This window comes from Oncorhynchus kisutch, linkage group LG24 (genome assembly GCF_002021735.2).
Source record: "Oncorhynchus kisutch isolate 150728-3 linkage group LG24, Okis_V2, whole genome shotgun sequence".
Taxonomy (NCBI): domain Eukaryota; kingdom Metazoa; phylum Chordata; class Actinopteri; order Salmoniformes; family Salmonidae; genus Oncorhynchus; species Oncorhynchus kisutch.
In genome coordinates this window covers 18,615,330-18,636,780 of record NC_034197.2, presented here as the reverse complement: position 1 = coordinate 18,636,780, position 21,451 = coordinate 18,615,330, and the positions used below count along the sequence as shown (strand labels likewise).

General features: G+C 43.0%; 3 protein-coding genes across 3 annotated transcripts in view; 1 reads left to right on the top strand and 2 right to left on the bottom strand.

The window, feature by feature from the left end:
* Nucleotides 1–1,461: 1,461 nt before the first annotated feature.
* On the bottom strand, nucleotides 1,462–4,158 carry LOC109869619 (E3 ubiquitin/ISG15 ligase TRIM25-like). The gene has a single exon (XM_020459877.2). It carries the CDS (start codon nucleotides 4,096–4,098, stop codon nucleotides 2,473–2,475), a length of 1,626 nt encoding a protein of 541 aa, XP_020315466.1. The 5' UTR covers nucleotides 4,099–4,158; the 3' UTR covers nucleotides 1,462–2,472.
* A 6,616-nt stretch (nucleotides 4,159–10,774) lies between these two features.
* On the top strand, nucleotides 10,775–19,040 carry LOC109869741 (twist-related protein 2). The gene is made up of 2 exons (XM_031803513.1): nucleotides 10,775–11,794; nucleotides 14,500–19,040. Exon 1 carries the CDS (start codon nucleotides 11,088–11,090, stop codon nucleotides 11,667–11,669), a length of 582 nt encoding a protein of 193 aa, XP_031659373.1. The 5' UTR covers nucleotides 10,775–11,087; the 3' UTR covers nucleotides 11,670–11,794; nucleotides 14,500–19,040.
* LOC109869288 (histone deacetylase 7) overlaps nucleotides 15,393–21,451 on the bottom strand; it is an 88,091-nt gene continuing 82,032 nt past the window's right edge. The window contains 2 exon segments of the mRNA XM_031803512.1: nucleotides 15,393–20,095; nucleotides 20,246–20,384. Coding sequence (XP_031659372.1) covers nucleotides 20,053–20,095; nucleotides 20,246–20,384 — 182 coding nt within the window. The 3' untranslated portion in view covers nucleotides 15,393–20,052.

The window sequence follows — 21,451 nt, the reverse complement described above, 5'->3', positions numbered from 1 at the left end:
CCTCCATGCCCACCGATGGTGTCACAGTGAGGGCTGTTTCACATGTGCAGCATCTTGAGAAGTTGATGTCCATGGGTCAGAGCCCTTGACCTGTCCTTACGCACAAGGAGCTGTATGATAACCAGTCGCTGGATCCTGTCATCAGCAGAGTCATGTTCTTTGTAGATAGAGGCAGACGCCCATCTAGGAGAGAGCGAGTCCTTGAAGCTAAATAAACAGTTCATACTCTAAGACAGTGGGGAAAACTCACCACGCAGTTAGGGATTCTATATCGTGTCTCAAAACACTCAGTGAGTAAGAAGAACATATTCCAGTATGTCGTACCTGTGTCTTTAAGAGGCCTTGTTTTGAAGGGGGTTCATGATGATGCTGGTCATCAGGGTCAGCAGCGCACAATGTGGCTCACGAAACAGCGGTTTTACTGGGAATCTATGGAAAAGGATGTCAAGGAATGCGTGGCCCACTGTAAGAGATGTGTGTTGAGTAAAGCACCTATTTTTAGGGGGAGGGTGAGGTATAAGTTAATAGGGATTTATTTGTTTAATGTTTTTAACGGTAGTACAGAATTGGACAGATCATGATTGATTGTACGTTCCAGCACAGTAGGTGGGGACGTGCACCTGAAACTTTTGTTTGCAGACGGCCATGATATCAACGAAGAAGAACGGCTGGATAAGCAGGTTGGTCGGGAAGAGAGAAGCAATGTCATATCGCGTGTCATCACTGCTCCATCATAAGGAGAATGTCTGCTCTGCTTCTCGGAAATCATTAGTGAGGATGTGGACATTTAGTCAACCATAGATTAAAAACAATTCATATTTTATTGTGGTAGGTTCCCTACATTGTAGCCGCATTAGCACAATCAATCACCTGTCCCTTTGCTAAAGATTATTTTTTGACTGCATTAAGTCATATATTAAAGTGAGAAAGTTAGTGTGAGAAATGTATTTTTAAACCAGATTGTCAAGGTTCATCTATTGTTCTTGAAGAGGCACTATGGGAGTAGTCTAGGTAGCAGTCTGCTTCGCTATCATTCCCCTTCTTGCCACTCCTTGTCATGCTAAACAACTTTCGCATATGACACAGTACAAGGAGTGGAATGTTATCTAAATAGACAGTAGCTAGGCAGCAGGTATCCTAGAGATTAGAGCGTTGGGCCAGTAGATCGAATCCCCGAGCTGACAAGGTTAAAAATCTGTCGTCCTGCCCCTGAACAAGGCAGTTAACCCACTGTTCCTAGGCCGTCATTGTAAATAATAATTTGTTCTTAACTGACTTGCCTAGTTAAATAAAGAAAATAGGCTACTATGGGAGCACAGCTTTTGAAACAACTGTCAAACTATTTAGACCATCCTATCAACCAATCAGGGCTGTGTATGTAAATATCTTCAAATGTGTTTCCTAACGCCCACATGATGAGACTGACCATTTCAAAAGCCAATGGAGACTCATACATTATTTTCATGAAATAAGCACACACTGTGATTTATTTGACTTACAGTAGTGATATGAAAAACAGGTACACAAATATAATCTGCTTAAATAGACAGTGCATCAACAATAATTTGAACACAATACCACTACATCAATAAAAATGTATTTAGTGATGGAGAATACCATTTGCATAGTTTTAGAGCTTTTGCCAAAAATGATCTTTGGTGTCTGGTTACAACAGAACATTGCCTTAAACTAAAATGAACTGTGGACCTACATCCTGTTGCTCATTTTTATTTATACAGGTTAAATCTTTCATAGTATTAGCTCCTGATAGTAGGTTGTTGGGCCAATGCACAAGTTTGTGTGCATGTAGGATGCAAAGACATGGAATTTTGACAACAAACGAAGGACTGTGCAGATTCAGCAATACAAGCCTTGAATCAAAGACAAATCAGCAAAGCACAATAGCAATATAACTGTTTATTCTGTACATTATGATTCCAAAGTGGACTGATTTTCAAATAAAATTACAACGCACACATTTCTTGACATGTTGTCAACAACTGTCAAATTTGAAAATAAAGTAGCTGATATTCACATGTACTATGGCAGATTATTTTTGCACTATATCAGCTCTAAAACACCTAAATAGCATAACACCACATAGATATGGCTATTTACTGAATCTAGCCATGCACCAAACTCAATCAGAAGCTGGCATTCCTTTCATTGTGAATAACAAGATACATCTATACTGACCATGACTGATGATGTACTGTGCAACAAAAAGGAGCAACTAAAGGACTAGCATGGAACACATTTTTGAATATTCATAGATGTTTTCAAACAGAGATGTAGATTTACCCATTTTACCCATATATTTATCCGTAATAATCATAATAATCAGTAAGGTATTTCTTTGGTTAGTCAGAAGCAAAGGCATTTCAAACTCAGGTGGACTAAGTGGCTGAGGGAGGGTTACACTCCACTCTGTATGTCAAGCCCAGGTGGACTAAGTGGTAGGCTGAGGGAGGGTTACACTCCACTCTGTAGCGTGATCCAGGACTGTTCTCTGGTGGAGAGGATGCTGAACGCAGGGTACACAGCCTCTCTGAACACAGCCCTGAACGTGTGCAGATGTTCCCGACGGTCCTTGGTGCTGTGGAAGATCAGTGTTCCCCCCTCATAGTCCAGAGCCACCTCCACCCTCAGTGGCTGATTGGCCATCTCCGCCAGCGCCACGTTTGAGGAGGCATGGCACGCCGTCAGCTTCTTGTTCTTCCACTGCAAACGCCAGGAGGCCGGGTTATGCCCAAGCCGGCTGTGGTCACCCCTCCTGGGCATGCTCTTGTAGCACAAGCCCACTGACCACATGCTCTGGTCGCCCACCTCCACCACCCAGATGTGCTCCCCACTGGTGAAGCCCTGGGAGCACAGGACCTGGGGTGCGGTACTGAACCTCTCTGGGTTATCAGCGTAGGCCTGCTTGGTACCGCTGTATTTGACTGTCTGCAGGTCGTTGGAGAGCAGCAGGCTGGTGTGGGCTGTGCTGAGGTTAAAGGTCAGCTCCAGAGGGTTTAGCAGGACGTGGAGAGACTGGAGGAGCCGAGCCATCTCTGCCCTGAAGTCCTCCATCCTCAGGCTGGCCTGGAGCCGCTTGGGGTTCAGAGGGACCTTGTTGGGCACTCTGGCCACGGTACCCGTCACGACCTCCCTGAGCTGGGGCTCAATTAGCAGGAACCTGTTGATGAACAGACACTTCTCTGTCTCTGTGAGGGCCTCAGTGGTGCGCTGGTGGGCCTCCATCAGCTGCTGCTGCTGTTCTTCTAGAAGCCCCAGGCCACTCTGCCAGCTCTCCCTCTGATGGCCTCTCTCCTTTTCCAGCAGCAGGCTCATCCTGTCCTTGTACCTGCTCACCAGGCCGACCATGCTGTCCATCAAATCCACAGACTTGGACAGCAGCTTGTCTCCCACAGCCTCAGAGGTGCCCTGGTCCTCAGCAGCCCTCTGTAGCAGGGTCTCGGTCAGCTGCAGCCTGTTGGCCACCGCCTTGCTCTGAATCTCCAGGGCCCGCCTCATTTCCTCCTCGGCTGCCTCGAACGTCAGGACATCATGATTCTGGTGGGTGCCCTCAATGAAGCAGTTGGCGCATAGAGAGGTCATGTCGCTGGCGCAGAAGTACTCCAGCAGGCGTCCGTGGATGGCACAACCTCTCTGGCCCAGCTCAGTCTGGGGCTCCACCAAGTCATGGGTCCTGAAGGACTCCCTCTCAGTGTGGTGCTGCAGGTGCCTGGCACACAGGGACACCTCACACTTTAGGCAGGTCTTGATGGCCAGTGTCTCTATGTCCAGGCAGTGGTCACAGCGCACCTTCAGCGGCTCTCTCTTCAGGTGGTCTGCTGGCGCAACGGCCCTGTAGCCTTCTATGATGCCGCAGAGCTTGAAGTTCCTTTGCAGTGTCTCTGTACCGCCGTACTCTTCTCTGCACTCAGGGCATTGAGGCAGGCTCTTCTCTCCACCGCTGACATCTGTAGCCTTCTGAATGCAGGCCAGGCAGTAGTTATGGCCACAGGGCAGATACACGGGATCCGTGTAGAGCTGCAGGCAGATAGGGCAGCTGAGCTCATGTTCTAACAGCTTCTCTGGTTTAGACAGAGGCATGGTCCTTCCTTATTCACTTGAATTCTCCACACTGGACTCTACACACACTGAAGAGACAGAGGGAATGAGAACAAGTCAAGGAAGTAAGCTTTGATATTTGCTGGTAAAGCAAAGTTGAAATGTGTGCTGAGCAACATTCCGAGAGGTTATTGTCCCAAGATTCCTGCCATAGGGGCTGTCCTTGGCAGTAAGCTGCCAGTACACATTGTTACTAAAATATGTTCTGAATCCAATAACCAAAAGTCTTTAAAAAATATAACTCAGTCACAATGATTGAAACCCCTCCATCACATTGAGGAAACTGCAATGTGAGATGGGGGAACTCAGTATTGTACATACTGTATAAACACGTGCACCATCGTACTGTGTTTACTGTAAACACCTCACTCTAAAAAATGTTTGTTTTGTTTTATGTTTGTACAGAGGTTACAAGGTTTAATTGAGGTCGATAAGAAGAGGTCTCTATTGTTTGTTTATTTATTTAGCATGCTAAAAATAAGCAAACCTCAAATTCAATGCAGGGTTCAAGACTAAACAAGTAAAGGAAGTAAAAAAAGGTCAAAAGTCCAGCAAGTTCAAGTTTGTTTATTTGTCATATACACATTACATACAGGGGCTTGTCAGTTGGCCCTCCTGGTGGCCCTCCTGGTGGCCCTCCTGGTGAAAAATGACATACATCATTACAAAAAACATATGGCCTAGATAACAAACAACAAACAGACTGATGAAACAAATTAAACATTAGGCCAATCTTTTTTAGTATATTCATATCATGGAATTGTGCCGTTGAAATGTTTCTGCACAAAATAACAACAATAAACAGACTAGTTTTCATGCATTGTATCTTGGATGTTGACAGTATGTCAGGGAGAGTATCAAAAATACATTCCAGGATCACTATCCATCCACCCATCCACTCCTAATCCACTGTTAGAGGGACTTTGGCGTCCTCTGCTGGATGTCTGGACCGGGACTTGACTTTGACTGTGCTACAGTGGTTTGAAGAGAATAGTGCGGCGCTATAATGGCAGTTGTAATTGAGTTGAGTTGTAATTTATAAATGGTCATTTAGGTAGTAAGAGGCTGATAGATTACTGTAAGAACAAAGGAAAAACCTGATTTGCGAGGGCATGTGCCATTTCGCAGTGCATATTAAATCTCCTATGGCACCACAGGTACCAAGCTCCTGGTAATAAGCTGGGTTTTGAAGTGGCTCCACAGGTACCAAGCTCCTGGTAATAAGCTGGGTTTTGAAGTGGCTCCACAGGTACCAAGCTCCTGGTAATAAGCTGGGCTTTGAAGTGGCTCCACAGGTGCCAAGCTCCTGGTAATAAGCTGGGTTTTGAAGTGGCTCCACAGGTACCAAGCTCCTGGTAATAAGCTGGGCTTTGAAGTGGCTCCACAGGTACCAAACTCCTGGTAGTAAGCTGGGCTTTGAAGTGGCACCACAGGTACCAAGCTCCTGGTAATAAGCTGGGCTTTGAAGTGGCACCACAGGTACCAAGCTCCTGGTAATAAGCTGGGCTTTGAAGTGGCACCACAGGTACCAAGCTCCTGGTAATAAGCTGGGCTTTGAAGTGGCACCACAGGTACCAAGCCCCTGGTAATAAGCTGGGCTTTGAATTGGCACCACAGGTACCAAGCTCCTGGTAATAAGCTGGGCTTTGAAGTGGCACCACAGGTACCAAGCTCCTGGTAATAAGCTGGGCTTTGAAGTGGCACCACAGGTACCAAGCTCCTGGTAATAAGCTGGGCTTTGAAGTGGCACCACAGGTACCAAGCTACTGGTAATAAGCTGGGCTTTGAAGTGGCACCACAGGTACCAAGCTCCTGGTAATAAGCTGGGTTTGGAAGTGGCACCACAGGTACCAAGCTCCTGGTAATAAGCTGGGCTTTGAAGTGGCACCACAGGTACCAAGCTCCTGGTAATAAGCTGGGCTTTGAAGTGGCTCCACAGGTACCAAACTCCTGGTAATAAGCTGGGCTTTGAAGTGGCTCCACAGGTACCAAACTCCTGGTAATAAGCCGGGCTTTGAAGTGGCACCACAGGTACCAAGCTCCTGGTAATAACCCGGGCTTTGAAGTGGCTCCACAGGTACCAAGCTCCTGGTAATAAGCTGGGTTTTGAAGTGGCTCCACAGGTACCAAGCTCCTGGTAATAAGCTGGGTTTTGAAGTGGCTCCACAGGTACCAAGCTCCTGGTAATAAGCTGGGCTTTGAAGTGGCTCCACAGGTACCAAACTCCTGGTAATAAGCTGGGCTTTGAAGTGGCGCCACAGGTACCAAGCTCCTGGTAATAAGCTGGGTTTGGAAGTGGCACCACAGGTACCAAGCTCCTGGTAATAAGCTGGGCTTTGAAGTGGCACCACAGGTACCAAGCTCCTGGTAATAAGCTGGGTTTGGAAGTGGCACCACAGGTACCAAGCTCCTGGTAATAAGCTGGGCTTTGAAGTGGCACCACAGGTACCAAGCTCCTGGTAATAAGCTGGGCTTTGAAGTGGCACCACAGGTACCAAGCTCCTGGTAATAAGCCGGGCTTTGAAGTGGCACCACAGGTACCAAGCTCCTGGTAATAAGCTGGGCTTTGAAGTGGCACCACAGGTACCAAGCTCCTGGTAATAAGCCGGGCTTTGAAGTGGCTCCACAGGTACCAAGCTCCTGGTAATAAGCTGGGTTTTGAAGTGGCTCCACAGGTACCAAGCTCCTGGTAATAAGCTGGGTTTTGAAGTGGCTCCACAGGTACCAAGCTCCTGGTAATAAGCTGGGCTTTGAAGTGGCTCCACAGGTACCAAACTCCTGGTAGTAAGCTGGGCTTTGAAGTGGCACCACTTTCTTTATTAATTTTATTGCGCCCCCTTCTCCAAAATGAGACAGAGAGAGAGAGAGAGAGAGAGAGAGAGAGAAAGAGATTGGTCGGAAATCCTTGGAAAGAATCAGTAAGACCTGCATATTTTTTTGGTTTATTAACTTTATCCATAAAAGTGGATTCTAAAGCCCCCATCTTGGAACAGTAAAGAAACAGATGTTTTTTCTAACATTAAGAGGGATTTTACTAAAGCCAACTTCAAGTTCCTCAAATGTGGAACATATCCCACAGATATTCAAGCAACGTCAATTATAAAGAACACACCACTTTTATTCCTACTACCTGTACATACTGATACTGTACATGCTGTTTGCTATACAGTAGTTCACTTAACACAGTACTACCTTTTAGGCCTACTTCTATCAAACATCTATTTACATTTCCTAAGGTATCACGAGAATGCAGGCAATTAACTGTCTGTCATTTTGAAACTTTTAGATATGTTCAGGAGCCAATGAGATTTCAGTAGTTCAGAAACACAGACAATAAAGCTTATTCACTGAAACTGTCTGTTATCCAAGCTGTGCCCATTCCTGCTCTAACCATAACATTAGTGGATACCCCTCTGACCCTGACCTGTGTCCAATCTATATCACCTCTGCCCCTGCTGCACCCGCTCAGCATACCCAAACTTTAGACGTGCAGCCCCCTTCCCCCTCAAAGCCTGCCCACAGGAAGTGTCTCTTTACTGGAGGAAATGGAGGCCAGATGTGGGGGTGTCCCACAGCTTTGGGCAGTGGGGTGAACAGTGCCTCTGTCACAGGAGGGAGGGGATAGTGTCCCTGTTGGAATTTGTGCAATTCATCACTTTGTTAGCTTCTATTCTTTGGGATTGGTCTGAGTGTTATTTAAAAGTATCTGGCATGTGGAAAACAAACAGTAATTTTACGTGCAATCGAGTTTTGCTTCAAGGCTGCCAACGTTTCACACACAAAATATTGAAAGAATAATTGAAAACTCCCTATGTTGAGTCATATCTCACTCACCACCTTCCACAATGTATATTAAATAGGGACTCTGACTGCAAAATGAGTTCTCAGGAACTCTCAGTGTGTTTGCAGCCATTGTTAAATATTAGTGGGTTACACTTTGGAGATCTCTGCTTCACGACTGCTCATTTCTTTTGTTGAATTCGATGTAGACTGAGGTCACAGCTAAAGCATTAGACATTCCTGTGGATGTCAGCCATGCTATAATATAGACATGGTCCCTCACTCACAGCAGTTCCACTGTGTCTTACTCTGGTACGCTGTGAGCTGCTTCAGTCCATTTACAAGTAGATTTAGCAGAACTGGTTGGTTCAGAACTATTTCCAGTCAAGTTGTCTTTTCCAGCATTTTTGGTTTCGATGGTCACAGTTTTGATGTCTTTTCATTGTTTGGTGTGTTGACCACTGCAAAGAAAAGAGAGAGAGAGAGAGAGAGAGAGAGAGAGAGAGAGAGTAAAAAATAGAAAATAGTGGCCGAAACATTATGTCACATCCCTGACGAGGAAATGAAATGTGCAACATCAATCAGGCAGAGTAGAGATCAAAGAGCGCCCTACACCCTCCATCTGGTTCTGTTTGGGGAGACTTTTCTCTCCCTGCCTCTCTCCTTCGTTCATTCCCTTTTTCTTCTCTGAGCGTGGGTCCTTCTTGTTTTTCCTGTCAGGCATTCCACCATGTTACAGAGACAATGACATAGTGACACGCGAGGTAGAACCAGCCAGAGGACGACATCTGCCTGTTCTTAAACACCTCCCCTTTTATATCTGAACTGAAGATTATTCACTGTTTGTCTGATTGAATAAAGGTATCAGGTATAGTCATGCCCTGTCATCACATCTATATATCAAATGATGAAGTAATGTTTGTGTTACTGGGATGTTGGTGTATATATGCATGTCTGTCTATGCATGTGGTGCATGTGTGTGTGTGTGTGTGTGTCTGTGTGTGTGTAAGGGCATGTAGGTGTGTATGTGTGTGTGTGCATATGCGCCAGGGTGTGTATATAACCTCATCATGGGATAATATATTTTGCCGTCTCTCTCAGTGGAAATATTTAGGCTAAGTCCTCGTTTGAGCGTGCAGTTCAAACAGGAGAAGTCAGATTTCTTCCCTTTTCCAGACGTCGGCTATCTTTTTTTGGGGGGGGGGGGCTTCCATACAACACAGGCCATTGTGAGCACGCTTGGCCCCTCTCTAGAAATGTGTTGTGTATATGTGTGTTTATATCAACCCTGGTATCAATTTTCCATTATTCCATTAGCTCTGAGATATTTATTTTTACAGTGAGGGTTCAATGGGATTGTAATTTATAAATAGTTTGATCATTCACAGGCGTCTTGATGACTCCGGAAAGGACATACAAGCTGATTTGTTTAAAGAGCTACATTTGAAATGGACCTTTACATTCCTGAATGGTACAAACAACAAAATGAATGCATTCTGCCTCCTAACAATGACACCCAATTGTCCAGATGCTGTGCATCTACACCCTTTGAAGGTAATGTTGTTTGTTTATACTAGGCTTAGACATTGACCAGTGTTGGGTATACATTCAGGAGGTCCGTTTCCTGATGACACCAATGGAATTATTTAAAATCCACAGCCTTTACCGCCCATCTGGGCTGGACAGTGGAAGTCTGACACATGTTAATGATGTATTTATAGGTAAGACAGTAGTAGGTGTTTGTTTATTGTAAGTATCTAGACAAGAAGAAGTTTCTTCAGAGAATAACCCAAACCTCATACTAAATGCACTCAAGTGATTTAATGTCTTAACATTGCATCTGTAGTGCGACACAATTCAATATTCCTGATGTATATTAAGTGCACTTTTAAGTTGGAGGGCGTTCATTGAACTGTTTTTGACTGAAAATCAAACAATAGTTTTTGTTCTTTGTTGTGGATATGTGCCATATTTGAGAACCTACTGATGGTGGTAGAACTGAAGGCTGTGTTCTTGTTCTGGCACAGAGGATGAAACAAAGGTTCCCAGAGGCACCCATTGGATTCAGAACCTCTCATTCTTTCCTTTGCTTGAGCTAATTTTGCTATTAGACTTCACTGCTACTCTGGTATGCCAGTTTCCCCTTTAGCCTACTGCTCAGAACACTGCGCCAAGACTCCAGTAAAATAAAACCAATCTGAAAACACTGTCGCTGATGCTTGTTCTGATTTACAAAACGAATGAAACTGTGGAACTGAATCCAGTGAAACTGTGCCTTTGTTGTATACTTCATCCAGAGTATGGGCAGATGACTCAGTTATGTAGGCTACAGACGAAAGATAACAATAACCTAGTACCATAGTATCTATCCACCTAAAACTACTGACATCTTTAATTATTCAAAGAAAACTGGGCACACTGATGAGGAGTTATAGTATATCATGTATTGTCTGGATTTCAAACGGTAAAGGGAAGCACTTTTGAAGCCTCTCTCTTTTGACTTTCAAGTATTTCCTACGTTCCAAAATCCCAAAGAATTGATGATGGTGTTGAGTTGTGGAGACTTTAGAAGGGAAAACGGGTGTGGGGGAGGGGAGGGGAACGACTTGTTTTGAAAGAAATCTGGAACCTATAAACTTGGACAACTTCTACGAGGAAAAAAAAACGCCAGAATATCCCCATCTGATTGGTCAACCCACATGCCTTTGTCTCCGCCTCAGCCCTTTACCCTTACCAATCACCAAACGCATTCTCTTCCTGTTATGCTTGGCCTGGCTCTGCCTTAGAACCCAGCTGAGCCAATCTGTGGAACAGATGGGTGGGACTTACAAGTTCCATCCTCTTTCTTCTTTAAAAAGCCAGATGCAGGTTGGCTGCTGTCTTACATTGATCTAGGATACTAGATGCAACTGCTGTTCTGAATGTAGCGAGCAGATAGTAGTATTAGATTGTTGTCATGCCTACGTGTAGGCAACATATGGATTTCCAATACTGAGAATTGATTCTTTTTTCCATTCGCTTTCTCTTGCTAGCAGACCTGGCAGATCACTTCGGGTACTTCTATATACAGGCTTGCCAGAAAAGAGAGAAACTAAAGGGGACATAGCACATAAGAGGGCCTTAAGGAGAGAACAGAGGAGTGGGATTGAAACAGTGTAGCTGTAGAAACAGGGTTAGGTAGATAGACTGCCATGAGAGAGGATCCGTCAAGCTGTGGTGAATACCCTGAGGGAGGGGTGGTGTCCAGCGAGGAGGAGCCAGACTGTGCTCCAATCAAATACCCTGTGGTGCTGGTAACACCAGGGGCCGGCGGGCGCAAGAGTGTCACCAGGAAAGACAACATTTCATCGCCAACAGAGGACAACAAGTCAACGACAGGAGGGCCTCCCAGTCTGATCCCATCAGGACCCAAGAGGCCTAAGAAGAGTCCCCAGCCCTCCCTGTCTCCTCTCCCTATCCCAGGCCAGCCCCTGGAGGACCCTCAGCACCAACGGGTGATTGCCAATGTACGGGAGCGCCAAAGGACGCAGTCCCTGAACGACGCCTTTGCCTCGCTGCGTAAGATCATCCCCACGCTCCCCTCAGACAAGCTGAGCAAGATCCAGATCCTAAAGCTGGCCTCGCGTTACATTGACTTCCTCTACCAGGTCCTGCAGAGCGACGAGATGGATGCCAAGCTGGCCAGCTGTAACTACCTAGCCCACGAGAGACTCAGCTATGCATTCTCGGTGTGGAGGATGGAGGGGGCCTGGTCCATGTCCGCTACCCACTAGCCCTGTCACCTACCTCTCTAACACCCCCTCCCTCCTCTCCTGCCCCAGCCAATCTCCCATGACCTCTGACCCCTGCTCTCTGACCCTCATCCTCACATCATCTAACTCTTATCATTCTACACCAGGTATGCACTCCGACTGCCGAGATACAAACCATACAATACATACTCAATATTATCTTTCCAAAGCAAAATCTCACTATTTTATATTGCATGCAAAGAAGTACTAATTGAACTGATCTGCTGAAGGCGATCAGATATAAACATAGGACAACACCTGGTGTTTTATTAGAGTATTGAATGCCATGCTGGACATTTGTCAGAATGAAACGCAGTAACTACTACCAAGTAAGTGAATCACAAGGGAGGGTCATAGGACAGCACATCTTAGGTTACCACAATTCTCTTTTTATATTCAAGGTATACAATAACTATTCTACAAGATCAGTTAATATTGAACATGTATATAAAATAGTAGCTTGATGTATCCCATAATTATCATCAGGACTATGGACCTAATAGGAGGATGTAGAGCTGTTATTTCATACATTTTGTAACAAATAGCGCCGAACTCTGACAAATCGCTCCATTACAGTAGGTATCTTCTTTTTATTATCTACACACATACAAATTTAATTTTGACCAGAAATCATGAACATAATCATATGCAACTTCTTCATAGACTTGATGTTATTATCCCATAGTCTCATACATAACTCATTGTATCCCATAGTCTCATTGTATCCCATAGTCTCATACATAACTCATTGTATCCCATAGTCTCATACATAACTCATTGTATCCCATAGTCTCATTGTATCCCATAGTCTCATTGTATCCCATAGTCTCATTGTATCCCATAGTCTCATACATAACTTATTGTATCCCATAGTCTCATACATAACTCATTGTATCCCATAGTCTCATACATAACTTATTGTATCCCATAGTCTCATTGTATCCCATAGTTTCATACATAACTTATTGTATCCCATAGTCTCATTGTATCCCATAGTCTCATACATAACTCATTGTATCCCATAGTCTCATACATAACTCATTGTATCCCATAGTCTCATTGTATCTCATAGTCTCATACATAACTCATTGTATCCCATAGTCTCATTGTATCTCATAGTCTCATACATAACTCATTGTATCCCATAGTCTCATTGTATCTCATAGTCTCATACATAACTCATTGTATCCCATAGTCTCATACATAACTCATTGTATCCCATAGTCTCATTGTATCTCATAGTCTCATACATAACTCATTGTATCCCATAGTCTCATATATTTCCTAGACACTGATCTATTCATAACAATCTACATTAGAAGCCAAATTCTTGTGGAAAAAGTAACATTACAAGTTTCACTTTCCAACAAAAAAAACAATTCCATTTATTTATTTTGGTGCAAAAACTTTCCTTTGAAAAACGTTCCTTTCATTTTGGCTTAAACTTGCTGCGTTGCACGAAAATTAGATAGTTCTTGACAAGGCTCAACAAAAACAAACTGGTTGTGAGAAACCATGCAGCAGTTAGCTATCAAAGGAGAAGTGATGGCTGTCTTACTGCACTCCCACAAACCTCAGAGTTTGATGAAAGTGGTGTCATTGATTCGTCCAGTTCCACCGATCCATGTTGAAGACGGCTGTCAGACGCCTCATCAGTGGCTGTGCCTCCCTTCACCAGTAGCCACACATTTGGCCTTTGCCATTTGAAACCACTGCTTTACCCACTTCATTCCCAATGCAGGAAAAACCCCGGAACATATCATTAAACTGTCCACAAGATGTACCATTACCATGCTTCTGAGGGAAGTATTATTCATAGTACATTCAGCACAGTGAGTTCCTACAACCTAGCCCACGTTGACAAGTTATTTTCTGTGACATTCACAAATAATACTGTCCTCTAGAAATTGCGTTTGAGGTGAATGAAAGCTACATACCCTTTAAATCGCTTACTTAATACCATGTGAAATGAAAGTGGCCTGTATAGGCGGCTAGATATGAGAAATGCATTCTCAGACAGTGTTTGTTGGGATGGTCATTGTTATGGTTCAGTCTTCAAGCTGACTTTGAAGGAAGCTCCTTTCTCATTAGGGTCCTGCAGTATTCTCCAGTTTGTCTGCTTAGCTCTTTCTGTTCATCTTTGTATTCATATACATGTGAATACAGTATGCACATGTTCTCCCTGCTATTCCGTGTGGTTGCTTTGGTATGTGTGTTTGTATGCCACATAAATACAGATTTGTTTTTAGGCATCAATATTTATCCGTGTCTTTCAAGATGGCCGCTATAGCTCACCAGTTGTTGCACCGCTGTCAGATGGCTTCCTTATTAATTAAGGAGATCAAATACACATGGGTGTTTTAGCCTGCTTTGGTCTCGTCGCTAAACTTATTGCCACACACTTTGGCTTTCGACTGACCGTCTGTTCTAAGTTTATACTTATATTTGAGGTTACTTTTGTCTTTTATATGCATGTTTATTGATATTATCCAGTTCCATTTAATAGAAATACCACATTTTACAAGGACATGGTCAACAAAACACCCAGCATTGACCTCCAAACAAAACAGGGGCAGGGAAAATGGACATAAACAGCTGAATACTAAAGGGAGTTTTTATGCCCATGACTTTTCCCCCTGGGAGTTGAACCAGTTTAACTGTTAGACAGTGCAGAGGGATTTTGTTAGGCATCATGGACTAATCATTTGTGCTTTCTTCAACACAAAAGTAAATGGCATATTTTTCATTACGTAACACTTGCAGAATGTTTGAAGGACGTAGCACTTACAGAATCTTGTGTCTGTCTCCCCAGCACCGTACCAAGGCGACTGAGAAGCCTCCACCTGTTGGTCTGCAATCCCTTTGTTTACTGGTTTGGACCTACACCTCTGGACCAACTAAATCAAAGATATGAGCCTGCCCTCACTCTGGAGAGGTACTGTAGAGAGACTCAGCTTCCTCGAGCCCACACAGAATCTATGGGACAATGATTCAGAGCTACTAGCAGGTCTAGAAGAGGGACAACTATAGAGTTTTAGGACCTGGAAATTGCAACTTGTGACTTGGAAACAATTTGGTAAACAAATGTAAGTTGCAGTTATTCATGGGAATATTCCTATTGTAGTGTGACTACATGTAGTACAGAACTGTTTGTAAACCAACATACAATTCCTCATTAAAAGGGAATCAGTTGGTGTAAGATAATAAAATGAGTACTTGAGCATCTTTGAAGCATATTTCTCAGCCCCATCTTATTACCAATCTCACCTTAAAGCATACACCCTGTACTGCGACTACACCAGAATGGACAACGTTCACCATCAGCATCCAAAATGAATGGCCAAACATTTGGAGATGGATGATGACACAATAACATTTCTAAACGCCAAATGCATAAGAAATACAGCGGTTATCCTTCTTTGAGTTTGTGTGTTAAAGAACCTGGGTTAGCAGATTATCCACGTGTTACCCTGTCAGCATAAATTAGTGCTCTATAGCACAGACTTCCTTAATGAGGGCCAAGTGTCTGCTCAGGCAGACCACGGTATAATTGCCCATAAAGCTGTTGTTCTTTTGGGGGAAATAAGGCCTCTAAAATATTTATTGGTTGTCTGGTTGGAAAGAAATCCTATGATATGCCCAACCACAGAAGCACATGTGGATACATGTATTAGTGGACCAGGAAAGTACACCGTATATCCAACATGTTGTCACAATTAAAAAATTTAATTAAGAGAAAAACAGTACAAAATAGACATCCTTTCTATACATACATAGGAAATATGTAGGAAAAAATGAACACAAGGTAAATAAAAAGTATGAAAAAAAGACTGTTATTCTTTTAACTCCAGTTAGTGAAGGCTACCAATACTTGACTCAAGGCACATGCGTGATGTATTTTGGTCTTGAGTATCTATTTACAGTGACTTTAAGAAACAGAGCATAAAAAGGACAATATTAAAGGAAATGAAGAGGAGTGGCCCACTTGTCACTAAGACAATAAGAGTGTTGCCCATAGGCCCCTGGAAGTCTTTACAGGAGAGGTCATGTACAGTATCCAACACACTTTGTCTAACATTACTTCATAGACAACAGATACCCACTGGTGTACTACGAGACAGAGAGCACAGGAACTGTTCTACGAGAATATGAATAATGGTGGTTACTTCTATTTCTTTTTATACAAGTCTTTGAGGGGATCTTACGGGCAAACATTGCCCAGAGTCTTGAAAACAACCACCCCAAAACAAATAGTTAGTACAAACAATAATGAATATTGAAAACTGGCAATGGCCTCCTACACACATATACAGATTTGGATTTGTATTTCAACCTGTTTGCTACAGTACAAAAGTAGTCCTGCAGGAAACAGGAAAAGTGGATTATGTGGATTATAATTTATGGACAGTATTGCAGAGATTGATATGTTTTTTTTTGTTGTTTAAAAGTGGACATTTTTTTTATACCTCAAATGCACTACAAGGTTTAAATTTCCTGCATTCCAGGAAAGTTCTCCGGCAACAGGGTGATCAAATTACAATCCTACATCTGTAGCCATCCACAGTGGTTGGTACAGAGTATAGTAAGAAATGACTATAAGACTTGTTAGCATGGTTATCGTTATCTCTCTCTCAACGACAACTAGGGGAGAGGATAAACCTATGGTTAGAGAAAAATGTTTAGTTAAGACAAGATTGACGTGTATCACCGGCGTACATGCCCCTGTACTGGCGCACCAGCAGAGAGAGTATGTTCCTGAAAAAATATGCCTTGTAAATGCCTTCTTTCTGCAGTGGTTAGTCAGAAGTGGATGCTCTCTCTCACTCTTCTCTTCGATTTTCAACAGAGAAAACACAGTAATACACATTAATAGAGAGCTTATGATACATTTAGACATTTAGCCACATTCCATAGAAGTATGGGGTCATATACAAAATAATATTGTGAATCTGAAAACAAATGTCAATTTCTCAATTTGATGGTGGGCAGTTTTTTTTTCATCCACTGAAGAACCTCTAAAAACAAGTGCAATCTAGATGAAATGCTCATTAAGACAAACTACATAACCCCAGAATGAATATAGAAAATGAAACAGTGGAATGTGCTACACATTTCAATTCATAACAAAAACAATCTACACTGGACATTATGAACACACAAAAAAGGTCTCAGGACATGTTAACAAACTACAGATACAGTATATCTGAAAATCTATAATCAGCATGATGTCAAGTACTGCATCATACATACAACTGGAGTACAAGAGAGACTTCCTACACAAGGCCTAAGGGAGAAATATGCACCATCATAGTAAAGCCACATCTCCATCAGTGGAGGCTCCTCAGAGGAGGAAGGGGAGAACCATCCTCAGTGAATATCATAAAATTGAATGAATTAGATAAAACTATACTCACGTCACCAAATAATGAATTAAAACACACTGTTTTGCAATGAAAGTCTACAGTAGCCTCAACAGCACTCTGTATGGTAGCACCATGGTGTAGCACCATGGTCCATCCTCCTCTGGGTACATTGACTTGTCCTCCAACCTATCTGAGCTCTTGCAGCATGAACTGACATGTCCACCCAAACAAAGGATCAGATAATACATTTAGTAGTGAACGCATAAGCTAGAGCTAGCTAGCACTGCAGTGCATAACATGTGGCGAGTAGTTAACTCAAAGAGAGAAAGACACTAGTTGAACAGTTTTGAACAAATTCATTTCTTCCAAAATATAGGAGAAGCAAGAGAGTCATTTTTTTCACTTTCACTTACTTAGCTAGCCTATGCAGCCATCTAGTTTAGCCTGCTTAAATACTCTTCTCTGACAGAGGGATGCTATGTTAGCTAGCTGGCTATGACTATCCAACAAAACACTGGAACTCTTCCAAGTCAAGGTAAGATTTTGGTTTTACAAATGTATTTCCCCCGGGGCCCGCCGGTGCAGGTGCTAAACTGCTTACTGACTGTACACTGTAACATTACTGCATGATTGTAGCGGGTTTACTGACGCATTAGTTATATTAACTTTGTTGACTATGACGTTACTTTAGCTAATATGGTGACAACGATGTAGGCTGTGTGTAGCGGTTATGATATAGTTTGGCTTGGAAAGTTTTTTTTGCCTGGTCACATTCAGCTGATGTGTTGTGCATTGAAGTCCACAAGCGAAAGGTGAGAGGAGGAGAGCGCAGAGAAGCGAGAAAGGAATACACCATGGCTACTATGAAAGTGAACTGTATTTACGCGTGATCAGGGGTGTATTCATTCTGCTGTAAAACGTTTCTTAAACGGAAGCAAACAGAACGAAATGGGGATAAACATACCTGAATTTGTCCAATAGAAACTTGTTTGCAACTGTTGGACTAATGATTACACCCTAGATGCAGGCAAGAGTGTGCAAGGTGATATTGAATGTGTCACTGTGTGTCCATGTGTCACGGTCTGTCACCTCAAATGTTTCTCTCCACCTGTGTGCACCTACGTTGTAACCTTTCATTCATAGGCTAGGTTGTAGCAACATGATGGGTATAGGTAACATTTGAGTATCATGAAGTAGCCTAAACCTATCACTGTTACTTTGAACTGGGTGAATGGAAAAGGAATGACAGTCATCCAATATGCTGTAATAGAAATAAGGCCATGCTCATAAAAAAAGAAACCGTCCTCCCTCATTTTAAATGGCACCGACTCTTCAACACTGACCTCCATAGTGCTAACAGTAATAGTATTTTGGTTGGTCCACGAAACAAACAGAGCAACACCATAAAGAAGGTTTTCACATAAAATAATACACTCAGTTTAACTGTTATGTTATTACTGTCTGTGGATAATATCAAGGGAACTGAACTGTCAAATGAATGTACACAGTAAATGTCTGTCCACAGGTCAAAAGTATGGTCCTGCAAAAACAAACATCAACGTACAGTAACACCGTAACCACACTGGTCCATCTGCAGTAATTACAGTCCCACTGCAGCCATGTTGAAGAGCGGTTTCTTTGGGAGATCTCCATGAAGTGCATTAGAGGCTTTGACTAGAATCATAAACAATACAATGGCATAGGAATGAACATAGAACTAGTATTTCCTTCCAAACAGTGGTAGGTCTTCAGCTCTTCATAAGATTCATTGGTTTAATTGTTCCTGTTCATCCAGTTTGTATACTATATATCCTCGAGACAGGAGGTATAATTTTGGTCCTCATCATGTCAGTGGTAAGACATAAAGGGAAATAGCGTGCATGTCTACAATGCCTTTCTGAGTGTGTGTGTTTGTGTGTGTCCCTGCCAACAATATATAAAGACACTTGTCTATGAACAGCAGTGGAAAGTATTCGTAATACAATCTGGCCAAACAGGATTTCTTTTGAAAATGCACTTCGTATAAATACTCAATGTGTATACATGCCGGTAGAAATGTAGAATGCATAAGTCTTCTTTTTAGAATGTGAGTGGATTTTAGAGGACAACAATATCTTCCAATCTTCAAAGTTAAACAGATAAATCATCTAGAACTTGAGTTTCCCCGAGGTTTGGAATTTCAACGGTTCACATTACGGAATGCACAGTGCAAAAACAACAGATAAAACCACAGTCATCTTCATTTACTTCTTATTTTTGTATTTTCTTTAGTGGTTAAACTATTAATGACATCATCGAGGACCGACTGAGCCATTCAACAGTTGCCAGGTGCTGGCCGGTCCCCTCCAGGCTATCGCTCTCTCCCTCTGTCCGTCCAGGGCCTTCCTCAGACTGACTGGGGTCTGCTCTGCTCACTGACACAACAACAGACACCCACAGACCTGGTGCTAAGAATTCCCTCCTTCAGGGCCACATCTTCCTTTCGTCTCTATGGCCTGTATTATTCACAGACACTGGGGAAATGAGACAACGGATGGGAAGTATTTCTTTACCGTAAGTGCCTCCATAAGACCTTTATGTCTGTACTTGTTTTAAAGGCCAAAGAGTGGTCAATATGACGGCACACGGCTGGTATGGACGTGTCCTTCTGAATACACACAATAAAAATGACTCTGTCTTGCTAGACCACGGACAGAGTCAAATAATCAGCTGTTTGAGAGAACATCTTTTACCTCACATATACACTGACAGGTCTTTGGTGTGGCTGAGCAGGCTACATTAGTTCCACTGTGTTGAGTTCACTCTTCGCTAGTGTTGCGCTGCATACAGTCTTAGGAGAATAGACGGTGGTCTTTGAGGCACTGTGTGGCTTTAAGGTCTCATTGGTTAAGGCAGAGTTCCACAGTCTACACTCTTCCCCCTCGTCGTGTGACAGGGCAGGATCTCCAAGGTTATTGGGACGTCCTGAAGGAGAGGTCTCTGAGGTCAACAGTCAGCATCTTTCACATGGAATCGTCGTCATGCTCCATAGGCTCGTCGGGGAGGCTGCGGGGCAAACACATAGAGAAGATGGTTAGGAAAAGCATCATGCATCAAATTTGTATAGTACTGTACAGGCCTGCCCATTACTCTGAGAGTGTTAAGGAGTGTTTGGGAGTGTTTAGGAGTGTTTGGGTACATGTGCTCCTGTCGTACCTCTTGCTGGTCAGGACCCCCACAGAGAGAGAGGCCAGAGCATTGACAGCATCAGTCTCCTCACAGTCTCTTCTCTGAGCACCCAGGAAGGACAGTCCCACGGAGCTGCTGAACGTCTTCAGGGACTGCCAATACTGACCTGAAAAACAGACAGAGAATCTTTTGGGCTATACAGTAGGAGAGAGTGGGGTAATTGAGCCAATGGCCATTGGAGTAAGTTGAGCAAATTGAAGTGTTTTCTAATGCAAGGCATTATCGCTGGGTTATCAGGTAACAACAGGGCCTATGTTAAAAGTGTTAAAGAAAGTACAAAGTGTTTGTTGGGTGTTAAGCCATGCTTAAAATTATTTAAAAAATGAAAAGTGATTGATCTGTGTTTGGGAAATAAAGATAGACATGGTTTTAAAAGGTAGAGGTAATATTTAATTCAGTAGGGGCTTAACTTACCCCATACCCCGTAAGGCATGTCAAGAGACCACATTTTTGGGACAAGCTATGTTTTCAAAACTATATTTTTTATATTTTTTATATTTTTTTACATATACAGTGCCTTTCAAAAGTATTCATCTCCCTTGGCATTTCTCCTATTTTGTTGCATTACAACCTGTAATTTAATGGATTTTTATTTGGATTTCATGTAATCCACATACACAAAATAGTCCAAAAAGGTGAAGTGAAATGAAAAAAATTACTTGCAAAAAACAATTAAACAACAACAGAAAAACGGAAAAGTGCTGGGTGCATATGTATTCACCCCCTATGAAGCCCAAATAAGATCTGGTACAACCAAATACCTTCAGAAGTCACATCATTAGTTAAATAAAGTAAACCTGTGTGTCACATGATCCGCCTCGTGATCTCAGTATATATACACCTGGTCTGAAAGGCCCCAGAGTCTGCAACACCATTAAGCAAGGGACACCACCAAGCAAGCAGCACCATGAAGACCAAGGAGCTCTCCAAACGGGTCAGGGACAAAGTTGTGGAGAAGTACAGATCAGGGTTGGCTTATAAAAAATATCAGAATCTTTGAACATCCCACGGAGCACCATTAAATCCATTATTAAAAAATGGAAAGGATATGGCACCACAACAAACCTGCCAAGAGAGGGCCACCCACCAAAACCCACAGACCAGGAAAGGAGGGCATTAATCAGAGAGGCAACAAAGAGACCAAAGATAACCCTGACGGAGCTGCAAAGCTCC